This window comes from Phalacrocorax carbo, chromosome 22 (assembly GCF_963921805.1).
Source record: "Phalacrocorax carbo chromosome 22, bPhaCar2.1, whole genome shotgun sequence".
NCBI classification, from domain to species: Eukaryota; Metazoa; Chordata; class Aves; order Suliformes; family Phalacrocoracidae; genus Phalacrocorax; species Phalacrocorax carbo.
Window position 1 is genome coordinate 2,604,613 of NC_087534.1, and position 14,099 is coordinate 2,618,711.

A 14,099-nucleotide genomic window follows, 5' to 3' on the forward strand; every position below is an offset into this window, starting at 1 on the left:
CATCTGCCTCTTGAGAAGTGTCACGGTGTGTCCCCAAGCAGGGATGGTGCTGCGATGGCCCTGGGGCCATCCCAGGGAAGGCGGGGGTGTAAGCCCCCTTCCCCAGGAGACTGCAACCCCTCGAGGGACGGCAGAGCTTTTGCCCCAGCCCCTACGGGGTTGAGGTGTCCCCCAGCCTGCAAACATCGGGGGGCAGGGGGTGGGCACTTTCCACACTGCCGTGCCTCAGCACTGGCTGGGGAGGAGAGGCTTGCCACAGGTCAGCCCTGCCTTTCCTGGCGGCCTCTTGCCAACAAACCCATTCCTGGCTGTTGGACTGTGCCAAGCACCGCGGAGGCCAGCTCCTCCCTGCACCGGCTGCACCGGCCTTGTTGCCCCCCCAGCTGCCCCAACCTGATGGGACTGGGGTCTTGGGGTGACTCTGGTCCCCTGGCCCCACCAAGTGCCTGGCGTGCGGGGCACAATACTGGGGATGCCTCGGCCACCCCTGGCACTGTGCATGTCCGGCTCGCATGCAGCCCTGGGGCTGCTTTGAAGCAGTGGCTTTGAAGGGGAGCCGAGGATGCGGCAGCACCCGGAAAGCCCTGCGTGAGCAAGCGGTGCCGGGGCAGCACTGCCCCAGCCTCTGCCCGCTCCCCCAGCCGGCTGGGTGGCTTTCCGGAGTGGGTTTGGAGGGATGCATCTCCACAACAGCAGGGTCTTTGCCTTGCTGTGGGCTTGTGCATCACCAACGGTGCTCACACTGCACCCCACGGGGATGGCAGCACTGTGCAATGGGTGCAGCTCAGCAGAGCCCGTGCATGTCCCTGCTGTGCTGGGGGGCATCTGGGGATGACCCACCAGGGTCTGGGCTCTTTGCACGACTCCATGCAGTGGAGCACAGGGGTACTGGGACCTCCTCCCTCCCCCAGAGCAGCCTCAGGTGGTGGCGGTGAGGGCAGGGCAGGCATGCGTGCCAGCCCATGGGACGCCACTCTGCTTCCCGTGGCCACGTGAGCCCAAGGTGCCCCGGCTGGACTTTGCCCTCCTCCACCTTGGCTCCCCGACGTGTGTGAGAGGCTGCCACTCCCTGGAGCGGGGACAGGCCTGGCTGGTGAGGAAAGGGGGGGGAGAGGACACGCCAACGTCAGATGGACTCAGCGAGGTATGACGCCGCTGTGCCGGCTCGCTGCATCCCACCGAGAGCGACGCTTGGCACACTGAGCTCAGCCGCTGGAAGGGGTTGGGGGGGAGGCTTGCAAGCGCTAGGGCTGTCACTGCTCCTGCCTCTGCACATGAGCCCTTATCAGTCGGGGGGGGGGGGCTGGGGGCTGTGACGGGAACGGGAACGGGAAGGGGCCAGCTCTGCCAGCAGCGTCCCACGGTACCCTCAACCGCTGCCAGGGAGCTGCCTGGCAGGAGCACAAGGATGGGGAGCAGAAGCTGGGGATGCCCTTTTCACCAGTGGCTTTGCTTTGTCCCCTGAGGGTCTTGAGGAATTTGTGACTCACTCCGGATTTCTGTTGGTCCCGTCATGAGGAAAGTACGTGTAGTTGGAGACAGTCGGACTCCAGGCTGGACCCAGTTCCTTCCTGAGGCGCTCAGCAGCCCTCAAACTCGGCATGCTCTGCCCAAGGCCACGCTTGCAGGAAAAGGCCCTTCCAAGAGCATTGGCTGAGCAGCCAGGCGGGGGTCCCAGAGGACGGGGCTCTTGCAGGACCCTTGTTTGGGCACCTAGAGCTCCCTAGGGTCCCAGGGAGCAGGCAACCCTCATGCCCAGTGGGACGCTTTGCTCCCCACGCGCGGGCACCGGGGTGCAAGCACACCTTGACAGGCTTCAGCATCCTCCCCGTGGGCTGCAGCTGGGAGCCAGGAGCCCTCCAGCCCGTGGCACTGGGCTCAGCCCCTGCCCTGGCTCCCACGGCCGCCCAGGGAGCCCTGCTCCCTCCCGCCGCCCGTGGTGCCTCCCGTCCTGGCTGCCATGAGGCATCTTCGAGGAATCCTTTGGCAGCGGCTGGGAGATGCTCCTCATGGGTCAGAGGCAGGCAGGAGCCCCCAGGGCAGGCAGCCAAAACCCTACAACGAGTACAGCTGCTACAGGGGGAGCAGGGGCCTGTGGGGTGGCCAAGACCCCCCCTCCCCGGGTCCTGAGTGCCTGTCTGGGCGCTGGCAGTGGGGCCACGGGGCTGAGTCCAAGCGACAGTGGCTCCGTTGTGATGGGATGTCCATGTGTCACTTGCATCCAGCTGCCCACCTTGCAGCCGGGGTGCTGGGAGGGGGCAAGTCACACAGTCCCCCTCTCCTCTCCCTACACCTTGCCCCGGGCAGCAGCGGGGAACTCCCTGGATGGAGCTGGTGGGGGGTGCCGGCAGGGCTGCCGGACCCCCCCCAGTTTGCGAGGGGACGGGGTGGGGGTCACGGGGAGCAGGAGCCCGGAGAACCCCCGGGGGAGAAGGTGCCACCGGGGAGCCCGACCGGGGGGCGTCGGGACCGCAGTTCTCCCGCCCGCCCCGACGGGAGCCCCGGGCCCGACCCCCGTCCCGCTCCGCTCCGCTCCGCTCCGCCCGGGGAGGGGCAGCGCGGCCCGGCCGGATCGCGGCTGCCCCCGGCGCCTCCCCGCGCCCCCCCGGCCGGGGCGCGGCTATAAGGAGCGGCGGGGCCGGGGGAGGCGCTCGGCGGCAGCGGCGGCGCGGAGCGGAGCGGCGGGCGCGGCAGGTACGGGGCAGGGGTGCACGGGCGGGGGTCGGACTCTCGTGGGTTCCCCGTGGTTCCGTGGCCCAGCGTCCCCCCCTCGTTCCCTTCCTCCGCGGTCCCCAACTCCCTCCCCGGCACCGCGGGCTGAGAACTGGGAACTCATCACACTGCCGGCGGGGACCAGGGCCCGGGCAGCACCCACCGGGTGCCCTGGGGGGCCCCGTCCCGCTGGGGTTTTGCTTCTGGAGCAGCGGGTTAAGGATTGGGTGGGCACGGGGCCCCTCGGCCACCCAGGGGGTGAGCACCCGGGGGGCGCCGGTGTTTCGGGGGCATCGTGCCGCGGCTGCGGGTCCCTGGAGCCGGGGTGGTGGCAAGGGGATTTAAGAAACCTGAAGATTTTGAGCATCCCAAGGGAGGGCACGGAGGGGCCGAGGTGGCCCGGGACGTGGCCCGGGGCTCGGCGGGCGGCGTGCTGGGTGCTGGCTGGGGTGGGCAACCCAGCAGGACGGGGCTGGCGTAGGGTGCGGCGCTGCCCTGTGCCCGCAGGACCCCTGACTCCGGGCTGCCCCCCACCCCACGCTCACTGCCCTCCCTCTGCAGCGGCTGCAGGTCTGGGGACGTTGCCGACAACATGCGCCTGCTGCGGGCCCTGCTTTGCCTCTGGCTGCTGGCCGAGGCGGCCCTGGCTTCCCGGGTGCGCACCCGCCGGGAGCTGGGCCCCGGCTTGTACGAGCACGGGGTCTACGATGCTGGTGGGTCCTACTGCCAGCGAGGGGATGTCTGCTGCCACGGCCGCAACGACGGCTGCACCGTGCCCTACCACGACACCCTCTGCTACTGCGACCTCTTCTGCAACCGCACCATCTCCGACTGCTGCCCTGACTTCTGGGAGTACTGCCTGGGCATCCCGCCCCCCTTCCCCAAGGCTCCAGGTGAGGCAGCACCCAGCCCAGCTGGGAGCGGGTCTGTGGGTGCCAGGGGTGGCCCTGAGGTGCCCAACATGCTGTGTGATGCTGCTGGTGCCCCTACAGATAATGGATGCAGCTGGCGCGACCCCCCCCAGCCCTGCCCTTGCTCAGAGCCGCTCTGGACCCCTCGGAGCTGCGGAAACTTGTGGAAAGTGGCTGGGCTGGAGCTGGGCTCCCAAAAACAGGGCTGGGAGCAGCCCCCACAGCCTGTCCCCAGCACCTCCCCACAGATGGCGCGGCAGGGCGCCGAGGGGCAGCTCCAGTGGCATGTACTGGTGGGACAAAGCAGGGGTGGATGGTGCCCTGACTTCCCCGGTCATGTCTGGGGCAGGCAGATGCTGGCTCTGACTTAAGCCACCCAGCAGCTGTGGTGGGAAGGGCGGCCGGGGGCGAACGGGGGGCACGGGCAGCCCCCGCTGCACAGGACAAGGCTGTCTAAGAAGTCCCTGCAGAGCAGAGCCAGCTCCTGGGTACAACTGGCCTCTTTATCCCAGTCCCGCCAGCCTGTGCCTTCGAGGCCGGCTCTGCTCTGGCAGCCCCACACGCAACCCCATAATTAACCCTCCCAGTGCCGAGCCAGCCCTGCTCCCACCCTGCGCTGTGGGGCACAAACTGGTCCCCATCGTGCCCCAGCTAGATGGGCACACTGGTCTGGAGGTGCCAAGCTGCAGCAGAGCACCTGCCTGGCTTTAAGGACTGGATTTATTTTTCCCTTGGTATTTACCCCCTGGAGCCATGGGGGTGCTGGTGGGACCCCTGATGCTGCTGGGTGCTCACCAGGGCTCTCCCTTCTCCCATCCAGGCTGTGCCCGCGCCGGCCTTAACTTCCCCACTGGAGCCACGTACCGGGAGAACTGCAACCTGTGGTGAGTGCCTCCGCGCTCCCCGTGCCATGCGGGTACCACCGGCACGGCGTCGGGGGGCCTGCGAGTGCCAGGGCTGCCCGCAGCCGGCTCTGGGGGAGTGGGAGCGCAGGGCCCGAGCTGGGTGGTGGGGGCCAGTGCCAAATCCCTTTGCTCTGGCATATTTGAAGCAGAGAGCCTGGGGCCTTGAGCCGCTCCCAAGTTTCAGCACATGCCTTTGTGGGAGTTGCTCGCTCCTCCGGGGGAACGCGCAGCCGGGCTGGCTGCGGGCTGCCGACGCGGGCCCGGCGCTGCAGGGGTTTTTCTGGCCGCGCTGGTCCAAGCCCAGCTTGCCCAAGCCTGACGGGACGCGTCTGCAGCTGGCAGCTGCCACAGCTCCGTGCCAGGCGGCCAGAGTCCAGCCCTGCTGCCTGCTTGGGTGCAAGCAGCCCGTCTGTGCTGCACGCCAGGAGCCCGCGGCTTGCATCAGCGAGCAGCGTGGGGTTTATCTGGAAACGGCTGCGGTGGTATTAATGGCATTCCGGAGGTGGGGGATAGGGGAACCTGCGGGTGCAGATCTGCCCGTAGACGAGGAGCAAACACAGCGGGGCTGGCTGGAGCACAACGATGAGGCAGATAAGGGAAATCAAAGGCTCCGTCTAGGGTATGCGCAAGGGCATGAGCACATGTGTGCGCATGTGTGTGCAGGCGTGTGCGTTGGAGCTGGAAGTGAAAAGCCAGCCTGACCCCTCCCTGAAGCCCCGATGCTGCCTGGCGTTTCTCTGGGACCGTGACAGGGAGGCACCCAGGGCTGGAGGATGTTCCCGAGCCCTGGGGAAAGGTCGATGTCCCCAAGCCGTGCCCTTGGATGACTGTTCCCTGCTGCTGGGAAAGCATCCCTTCCCCAACAGCGCTGGCCTTCGGGGGCTGAGGGTCTTCTGCCAAAACCCTCTTCCCCCACACTTGGCACCTGGAGAGCAGCAATTCCCACAGTGCTTCACCCAGACCTTGTCCCTGCCTGGCTCCCGGGGGGTCTGGAGGGGTGTGGCAGGGGGCAAATGTAATGCCTGGGTGAGGCAGAGGGGGCTGCTGTGGGCACCCAACCAGCTGCACCCTGAGGTGCTCCTGTGGGAGTCCCTCAGGAGTTAACAGCCAGATGCGGGTCACCAGCACAGCGCCGGGAGCGCTCAGGGGTGGGGATGGGGCAAGGGCTGGGGGTGCAGGTGCCACCGGCGGGATCGGGGCCAGGCTGGCAGGACGCGGCTCCAGCCTTACATGGCTCCTTAAAAGGGAAGAGTGTGCCGGGAGCTCGGCCGGCAGGCAGGAGGGAGCATGCCAAGCATTGCTCGCTGGGCGGGGGGAGCACAGCCCAGGGCTCCCCAGGGGGACCTAGACCCGGCACATCTCCCCCAGCCACCCCTGCCCCAGGTCTCCCCGAGCGTGCTGCAGGGCTCCCAGCTAACGTGGCCAGAGTGGCTTGCCCTGGGAGGGGTACAGCCAGCCCCGAATCCCCTCCCTGGGCTGGCGTCCAAGCCCCGCTCTGAACTCTGCAGGCCTGGCTGCTTTTCAGCTAATTTTCTGTCCCATGCTCTGCCTGCCCTCCGGGCTCCTGCGGGGACCGGGGAGGGGGGGGGACAACACAGCCCCCAGGGCCATGCAGAGGGCTGCCTGCCAGCTCCTGGCCCAGCTTCACCCTGTCCTGAGGTGCTGAGCCCCAGTGTGACCCCCACACCCTGGTGCAGAAGCAGCCCTAGCCCCACGCTGGCTGCCCACAACAGCAGCGGGTCACCAGCTGGGTGGGGGCAGCACCCACACGGGGTTCCCCTGGTCATCCCAAGGGCACCGTCCCTCCCTGGCTGACTGTCCCCTTCGGTGCCATTCCCCTGCAGCACCTGTGGCCCCGGCGGGCAGTGGCAGTGCGAGGACCATGCCTGCCTGATGGATGGGGAGCTGATCGACGCTGTCAACAGGGGCAATTTTGGGTAAGGACCGAGCACCAGGAGGATGGGAGAGGGATGCTTTGCCCCTCAGTGCTTTTTGGGGCGCCCCTGACCCATGCCCCCTCCTGCCGCACAGCTGGAGAGCCGCCAACTACAGCCAGTTTTGGGGCATGACGCTGGAGGACGGGATCCGGCACCGCCTGGGCACCTTCTGGCCCTCTCCCACCGTCATGAACATGAACGAGATGCACGTGAGTCACCCCCAGGCAACCCCCCCAGGCCCCTCGGATGCAAGGGGAAACTGAGGCATGCTGAGGGTTGACCCTGCCTGTCCCATGGCTTAGCCCAATGCTTCACCATCCCCTCGCTAGTGAGGTCCCCGCAGTGTTGCTGACCCCTGGGAAGGGGCTCTGCTGCCGGGGGGAGGCAGGAAAGGGGCCGTGTCGGGTGGGTGCCGTGGGCTGCCCTTGTGTTTGGAGACAGCAGCTCAGCAAATTCCCCCTGACAATCCCCGGGCTGCCAGTGTTGTTTTTTCCCCCACTCCTCCATGCCGGTTTCCCATCGGAAAGTGGGCCCCGCAACTGCTGAGTCGGCAGAGCCGGCTGCGCCAGCGCTTTGTGAGCGGGGTGCCTCCACCTGCCCCCGGTCTGCACCCGAAAGTGGTCCCCATTCAGGGTGGACAGCGGCCGGGGGTCCCATGGGTGCTGGTGGGGAGCGAGCGTCACACGTGGTGCACGCCCAGCGCTGTGGCCTTGACTCCCGGTGCGGTTTAATTTTAGAGGAGCTTCCTGCGTTGGGATAAGCCGGGTGTTGTGGCTGTGTCCTCCCCAGGAAGGCTGAGCTGTGTGCGGCCGGGGTGGGAGCACTGTCCTCCCCCGCCAAAGCGGAAAGGCTGGGCGTGATTCAGAGGCCGGGCAAGGGCCGGCCAGAGGCCACAATGAGGGGCTTGAGGCACCCGGTGCTGTGCACTTGTGGCCGGGCAGCGCCGCCCTTGCTGGTGTCTGAGACCAGGCACTTGGTGCTTGTTATTGCCTGAGCATGCACCGAGGCTGAGGAGCCCAAATTTAGGGAAGGTTGAGGGATCCGGCCCCTCTGGGACAAGGGGACACCCGAATCCCGGTCATGCTCAGCCAGGGCTGCAGGTGTCCCCGTCCCGAGGGGCTCTGCAGTGGGGCTGGGGGATGTTAACGCTGGCTGGGGACCGTAGCTCCGAGGATGCCCCGGGAGCTGCTGGGGATGGGGTGCTGCAGCGGGTCCCTGTGCCGTGAGCACCCCTCATGCCTCAGCTCTGCCTCCGCAGATGAACATGGACTCCAACGAGGTGCTGCCCCGACACTTCGACGCAGCCGCAAAGTGGCCCGGGATGATCCACGAGCCCCTGGACCAGGGCAACTGCGCCGGGTCCTGGGCCTTCTCCACGGCAGGTGAGACGGGACGGGACGGGACGGGGCGGGATGGGGCGGCCAGTGGGCACAGGGGCTAAACCTGCTGCCGCAGGGCTGGGGAGCAGGGCAGGACCCAGGGGGGCAGGCATTGCTCCCTGACCCCCTGCTCGCTCCCAGCTGTCGCCTCGGACCGCATCTCCATCCACTCCATGGGACACATGACGCCTGCCCTGTCACCCCAAAACCTCCTGTCCTGCGATACCCGCAACCAGCGGGGCTGCAGCGGGGGCCGGCTGGACGGCGCCTGGTGGTACCTCCGCAGGCGAGGGTGAGTGGGGATGGGATGGGGGGCAGAGGCTGCCCTGGTGCTGAGTGGGATAAGGGGGTTCAAGGCTCCAATTACCCGGGGAGAGCCTGGGATCGGCACCCCAGGTGTCCCGTGCACAACCCCAGGGCTGTCCCTTGGGCAGGTGGGGACTGAGGGCTGCCAGCCCAGGTGGGATGGAGAGTGGGGTTTTAGAGAGGGGGTTTTGGGGAGGGATGGAGCCAGGTGGCCATCCTCATGTCCTTGTCCCTCTACCCAGGGTGGTGACGGACGAGTGCTACCCCTTCACCAGCCAGGAGAGCCAGCCGGCGGCACAGCCCTGCATGATGCACAGCCGCTCCATGGGCAGGGGCAAGCGGCAGGCGACGGCACGCTGCCCCAACCCCCAGACCCACGCCAACGAGATCTACCAGTCCACCCCTGCCTACCGCCTCTCCTCCAGCGTGAGTGCCTGCGGGATGGGGCTGGGCCGGGCAGAGCCGCCAGCGTGGGCGAAGCAGGAGCCGTTTGGTGTGGGAAGCGGGAAGGGGCTTGGCTCGGGATGGTTTGCCTGGGAAAGCCAAGTTTGGAAATGAAGCCGGGGAAAAACCCGCCACGGCGCCCCCAGGGGAGCTGCTCCTCCACCCGGCATCTCCACAACACCCACCTGTGGGTGCCGAAACGTCCCTGGGGGATGGGGAGGGCGGTTCTGGGGGTCTCAGCCCTGGTACCACCCAGCTCTGCCCTTGCAGGAGAAGGAGATCATGAAGGAGCTGCTGGAGAATGGCCCTGTGCAAGGTAGGGAGCCAGAATGGGCACCCCACCTGCGTACCCCAAAGCTGGGTGTTGCAATGGCTGGGGGATGAGGTGGGTGGGGGAAGCTGCCCTGCTGGGGGCTGGTGTGGGAGCCAGGACCCCCCTCCCTGCCGGCTCCTCTCCCTGCTTCATGTTTAGCCATGTGCCCAGGCAGTGCTAAACCAGCCCCAGGGTGCCCGTCACGCTGCCCACACCAGTGGGCACTTGTTGCTCATTAACTCCTGAGCTTTAACCTCCATCTCAGGCGGTTGGTTTTGTTTTACTTTATTTTTTTCAATCCTCTCTGAGTCTTGTCAGATCACCTGGGGGAGGATCTGGCTACCCCTTCCCCATCCCAGGCGATGCCCCGTGTCCCTGGTGCCTATATCCTCCAGTGGGGGGGGGGGGGGGGGGCGAGGAGCCCCGGGAGCTCGGTGTCCCGTCCCCTGGGGCATGGCCAGTGTCCCCAGACCCTCTCCCCCTGCCCGCAGCCATCCTGGAGGTGCACGAGGATTTCTTCATGTACAAGAGTGGGATCTATCAGCACACACCAGTGGCCGAGGGGAAGGGGCCGAAGCACCAGCGACACGGGACCCACTCAGTCAAGATCACTGGGTAGGTGGGGGGTGGTGTGGGGGCCTCAGGGGGTGCAGGGAGCCCCGCACTGGGCAGGAAAAATGTATTCTTCAGGTGAGGAAAGGCGTCCCCTTCCTCTGGGCAGGGAGAGGAAGTGGGGAAGGAAGGAGGGTGCGGGGTGCGATGGGGGGAGCTGTGCCGGGGGCGATGCTTGCCCCCGGGGCTGCAGCCACAAGGGACGTGAGTGTGCAGTGCTCACCCTGCCGCAATGGAGGGAGGCAGGTTGGAGGTGCAGAGCCTGAGGAGGGGAGCGGGGCTGGCTGCCCTGTGCCAGCAGCTTCCTTCCCCCTCCCCAAGTCTAAATATACCTGCTGTATTTTGGGACTGGACGTAAACACCTCGGCCTGGCCCTTGGGGTGGGGCCGGGACCAGCAAACGAGCGGGGGTCAGCGCAGCATCTTGCTATCGCAGTGCCAGGTGGGGTGATGCCTGCAGTACGGGGTGCAGCTCAAGGGGGTGCCTTGGGACCCCGCTCACTGCCCTTGCCCTTCCAACGCAGGTGGGGAGAAGAGCAGCTGCCTGATGGCCGGATTCAAAAATACTGGGTGAGTGTTGGCAGGTGTCACGAGTTTATTGGGGCTCAGCCACTGGGGTGGGTGGGTGCGAGTGCTGCTTTCCCATGCCCAGGTGGGATCCAGCACAGGGATTGAGGCGTGCAGCTGGGCCACCCAGCACTGAGCCGTGTCCCTTGTCCCCTCCGCAGACGGCGGCCAACTCCTGGGGCACAGCATGGGGCGAGGGCGGCCACTTCCGAATCGCCCGCGGCGTCAACGAGTGCGAGGTGGAGAGCTTCGTGGTGGGCGTCTGGGGCCGCGTCAGCATGGAGGACATGACCCACAAGTGAGCGCCCCGCTGCCCACGGGGCCCCCCCCACCCAGGGGCCCCACCGCCCCGCAGATGTCCTTGTCCCCACGATGGCCCTGCCCAGCACCGCAGCCCCTCCGTCCCCTCCTGGGGGCACCTGTGGGGTGGCACCCCCACGCAGCCCCGTGCCACCGGGCAGGGAAATGGGACAGTCCCCTGCGTTCCCATCCCCGGGGGACACGGGCCCCCCCTGTGCTGACGCGGCGGCTGGGTGCAGTGGTGCATGCACAGGGCTTGTGGCTGGGGGTGCCCCGGGGCCCCATCCCCCATCCCGTGGGATTTACCCGTTAATCCCCCCGCCCGGGGCTCGGCTGGGCTTTGGTGGCACCCGGGGACTCTTCAAAGGCGGCCACCCCCCCGCTCCAGCCAGCGCTGGCGGCTTCACCCCCCCCCGCGTGCTGGTTGGGCACGGGGTGGGGGAGCGCTGCAGTGGGACCCCAGGGCTCCTGCACCCCCATATCTTCCCCACCCCCCTGCCCCACTTCCCGGGAGCTGGAGTTGGGGAGGAGGGGGTTATCTTTAACCCAGCAGTGCCTGGGAGGTTTGTCTATGCCCCTGGAGCTGGAGGAGCCCCAAGGCTGAGTGTTGGCAGCTGGGGATGAGGATGGGGTCCCCGCCATCCCCACTGCCTGTCCCTATGGTGCTATGGCTCCTGCCACCCCCCCCAGGGGACTGCGGGGACAGGGAAGGGCTCAGCACCCTGGTGTCCCTGTCCTGGTGGGACCACAATCAGGGACCACACATCAGCACACCCCAGGTCTCCCTTCACCTTCGTCCCCAAGGCTGTACTTTTAAGGATTTTTGTATTTATTATGCTTTTTATTATTTGTAAATAAAATTATTGAAGCCTCAGTCCATGAGGGTCTGCTCCTTCCCCAGCCCCGCTCGGTGGCCCCTCTGTCCCCTGCCTGCCCCATCCCAGGGGGGGACCCAGCCGTGGCCTCGCGTGTGGCTCAGCCCCGGGAAGGGCTGCGGGGTGAGATAAGCCCCGCTCATTGTGCGCCTTCCGGCCCCGCCACCTCCCCGTGACCTCGGCCAGCAGCGGCGGCCAGCGCCGGACCCGCCACGGGCACACGTGGCCACACGGGCTGCTGCAGCTGCCACGCGTGCCACCACAGCAACCTGTGCCACGGCGGCCACGCGTGCCATGAGTGTCACCACAGCAATGCGTGTCACTGCGGCCACGAGTGCTACCACGAGCGACGAATGCCACCGCGGCCACGAGAGCCACCACAGCAACCTGTGCCACGGCGGCCACGCGTGCCATGAGTGTCACCACAGCAATGCGTGTCACTGTGGCCACGAGTGCTACCACAAGCAACGAATGCCACCGCGGCCACGTGTGCCGTGAGTGTCACCACAGCAATGCGTGTCACTGTGGCCACGAGAGCTACCACGAGCGACGAATGTCACCGCGGCCACAAGAGCCACCACAGCAACGAGTGTCACTGCGGCCATGAGAGCTACCATGAGTGACGAATGCCACTGCGGCCACGAGTGCCACACAACAACGTGTGCCACAGCAGCAAGCTGTGCCACCACAGCCAGGAGTGCCACCATAGCGAGGTATGCCACCGTGGCCACCCCGCAGCCAGGTGTGCCACCACAGCCAGATGTGCCACCACGGTGACCTATGCCACTGCAGCGATGTGTGCCACCACAGCCACCCTGGCCACCGCAGCGAGGTGTGCCACCCCGGACAAGCGTGCCCCCAGAGCCAGGAGTGCCACCAGAGCCACCCCGGCCACTGCAGCGGGGCCACGGGAGGGGTGGGGAAGCTGAGCCGGCCCGGGGGGGTGGCGGGCGGGGGTGGGCTGGGGGTGGGGACGGGGTGGGACAGTGTTGCTTTTTAAAAACTTTATTTATTCTTCGCGTTTCCTCCCTCTTTCCCGCCCCCCCCCCAGCCCCGCAGCACCCGGGGGGGTGAGTGGGGGGCACCCACAGGGTGGCGTTGGTCGCCACCTGGTGGTGACAGCCTGCACCTGCGCGCGGACAGACGCCGTGGACGGACAGACACACGGCCGCAGAGGCAGGCACGGGGAGGGCGAGCCACCCACGGGCGTAGGCTGTAGGAGCGGTGTGCGGTGCCGCTGCCGCTCGCACACCGGGCCCTGCGCCCGCCCGCGCCCGCGGGGACCCGGCCCGCCACTGCGGGGGTGCGGGGTCTCTGTATAGCTATGTACCTGGCGAGATAGATACACACACAGATATATAAATATAGTTAGATATAGATATACAGACACACCCCCACCCAACAGACCGTATTGTGTATATACGTCGTTTTCACACGCAACCACCCCTCTATATGCAGGTAAAATTCTTCCCCCCCCCCCGCCTTGTGTATTGTATCTATACTCACACACACCCACACACCAACCTCCACCCACCCCAACGCTCCCCACCCCTATGTATGTCCATGTCCCTATACACGCCCCTATATATAGACACACGCATTATATACACATGGGGGTGTCAGAGTGCGCGGGGGTTTGTGTAACTCTTGTACATACACAGGGTTATCTCTGTGTGCGTTTGTATATTTATATATTGTTGTGGTTTAACCCCAACCAGCAACTCAGCCCCACGCAGCGTGGGGCTGGCTCGCTCATGCCTCCCCCTCCGGGGTGGGATGGGGCAAAGAATCGGAAGAGTAAAAGTGAGAAGACTTGTGGGCTGAGACAAAGGCGGTTTAACAGGTAAGGCAAAAGCCATGCATGCAAGCAAAGCAACCCAAGGCATTCACTCGCCCCTTCCCACGGGCAGGCGGGTGTTCAGCCACCCCCAGGAAAGCAGGGCTCCATCATGCGCAACGGTGGCTTGGGAAGACAAACGCCATCACTCCCAACATCCCCCCCCTTCCTTCTTCCCCCAGCTCTATATGCTGAGCATGACGCCATGTGGTGTGGGACATCCCTGGGGTCAGTTTGGATCAGCTGTCCTGGCTGTGCCCTGGCAGAGCAGGGGAGGCTGGAAAAGTCCTTGCCTAGCGTAAGCACTGCTCAGCAGCAACTAAAACATCTCCACGTTATCGACACTGTAGCACAAATCCAGAACACAGCCCCACACTAGCTACTAGGAAGAAAATTATCTCTATCTCAGCTGAAACCAGGACATATATGCACAGGCATGTCTTACTGGGTGCACATGTATGTACACAGGGCTGTCTGCATACACAGACACACTCCTGTGTGCACGCACACACACACCCTGACAGACTTCCCTGGCTGTTATCTGTATGTACACACTCTCACTCACCCCCAGCTGGGGTCACACCCCCAGTCACCCCCGCCACTGTGCAACAGCCCCGGCCAGGAGGGGCAACAACTGGCCCAGGCAGTGACAGCCACAGCGTGGGTGACAGCCACTGCTTTACACCCCTCTGAAAGGCTGGGCAGCTCTGGCTCAACAGAAGACAAGAAAAATTGTTAGAATTAATGATGCTCTAGAACAAAAAGCCTTGCCTTTGGCTGAAGCTGAGGAAAACACCAACAGCTGGTTATTGCTTCTGAAAGCATCAGTAAGTTACCTGGCATGTAAAATATTTTCTTCTATAAAAATTCCTTCAAATATGTAATAACAACGTGCCTCTCACAAAGCATCTTGGAGATTTCCCATCAAGGTCATCACTTTAAAACCACAGGAAAGAAAACCTTAGCAGGAGACCCCAGCGCCTTATTTGCTGTAAGTGGACA

At 65.5% G+C, this 14,099-nt stretch overlaps 1 protein-coding gene across 1 annotated transcript; it reads left to right on the forward strand.

Annotated features, from left to right (window-relative positions):
• Window positions 1–2,602: 2,602 nt before the first annotated feature.
• Window positions 2,603–11,259, forward strand: TINAGL1 (tubulointerstitial nephritis antigen like 1). Its single transcript, XM_064471216.1, has 12 exons — window positions 2,603–2,694; window positions 3,274–3,605; window positions 4,444–4,507; window positions 6,373–6,465; window positions 6,560–6,674; window positions 7,724–7,847; window positions 7,986–8,136; window positions 8,393–8,576; window positions 8,865–8,910; window positions 9,399–9,522; window positions 10,043–10,088; window positions 10,247–11,259. The coding sequence occupies exons 2-12, from the start codon at window positions 3,305–3,307 to the stop codon at window positions 10,385–10,387; spliced, it is 1,389 nt and encodes a 462-aa protein (XP_064327286.1). The 5' UTR covers window positions 2,603–2,694; window positions 3,274–3,304; the 3' UTR covers window positions 10,388–11,259.
• Window positions 11,260–14,099: the final 2,840 nt, after the last annotated feature.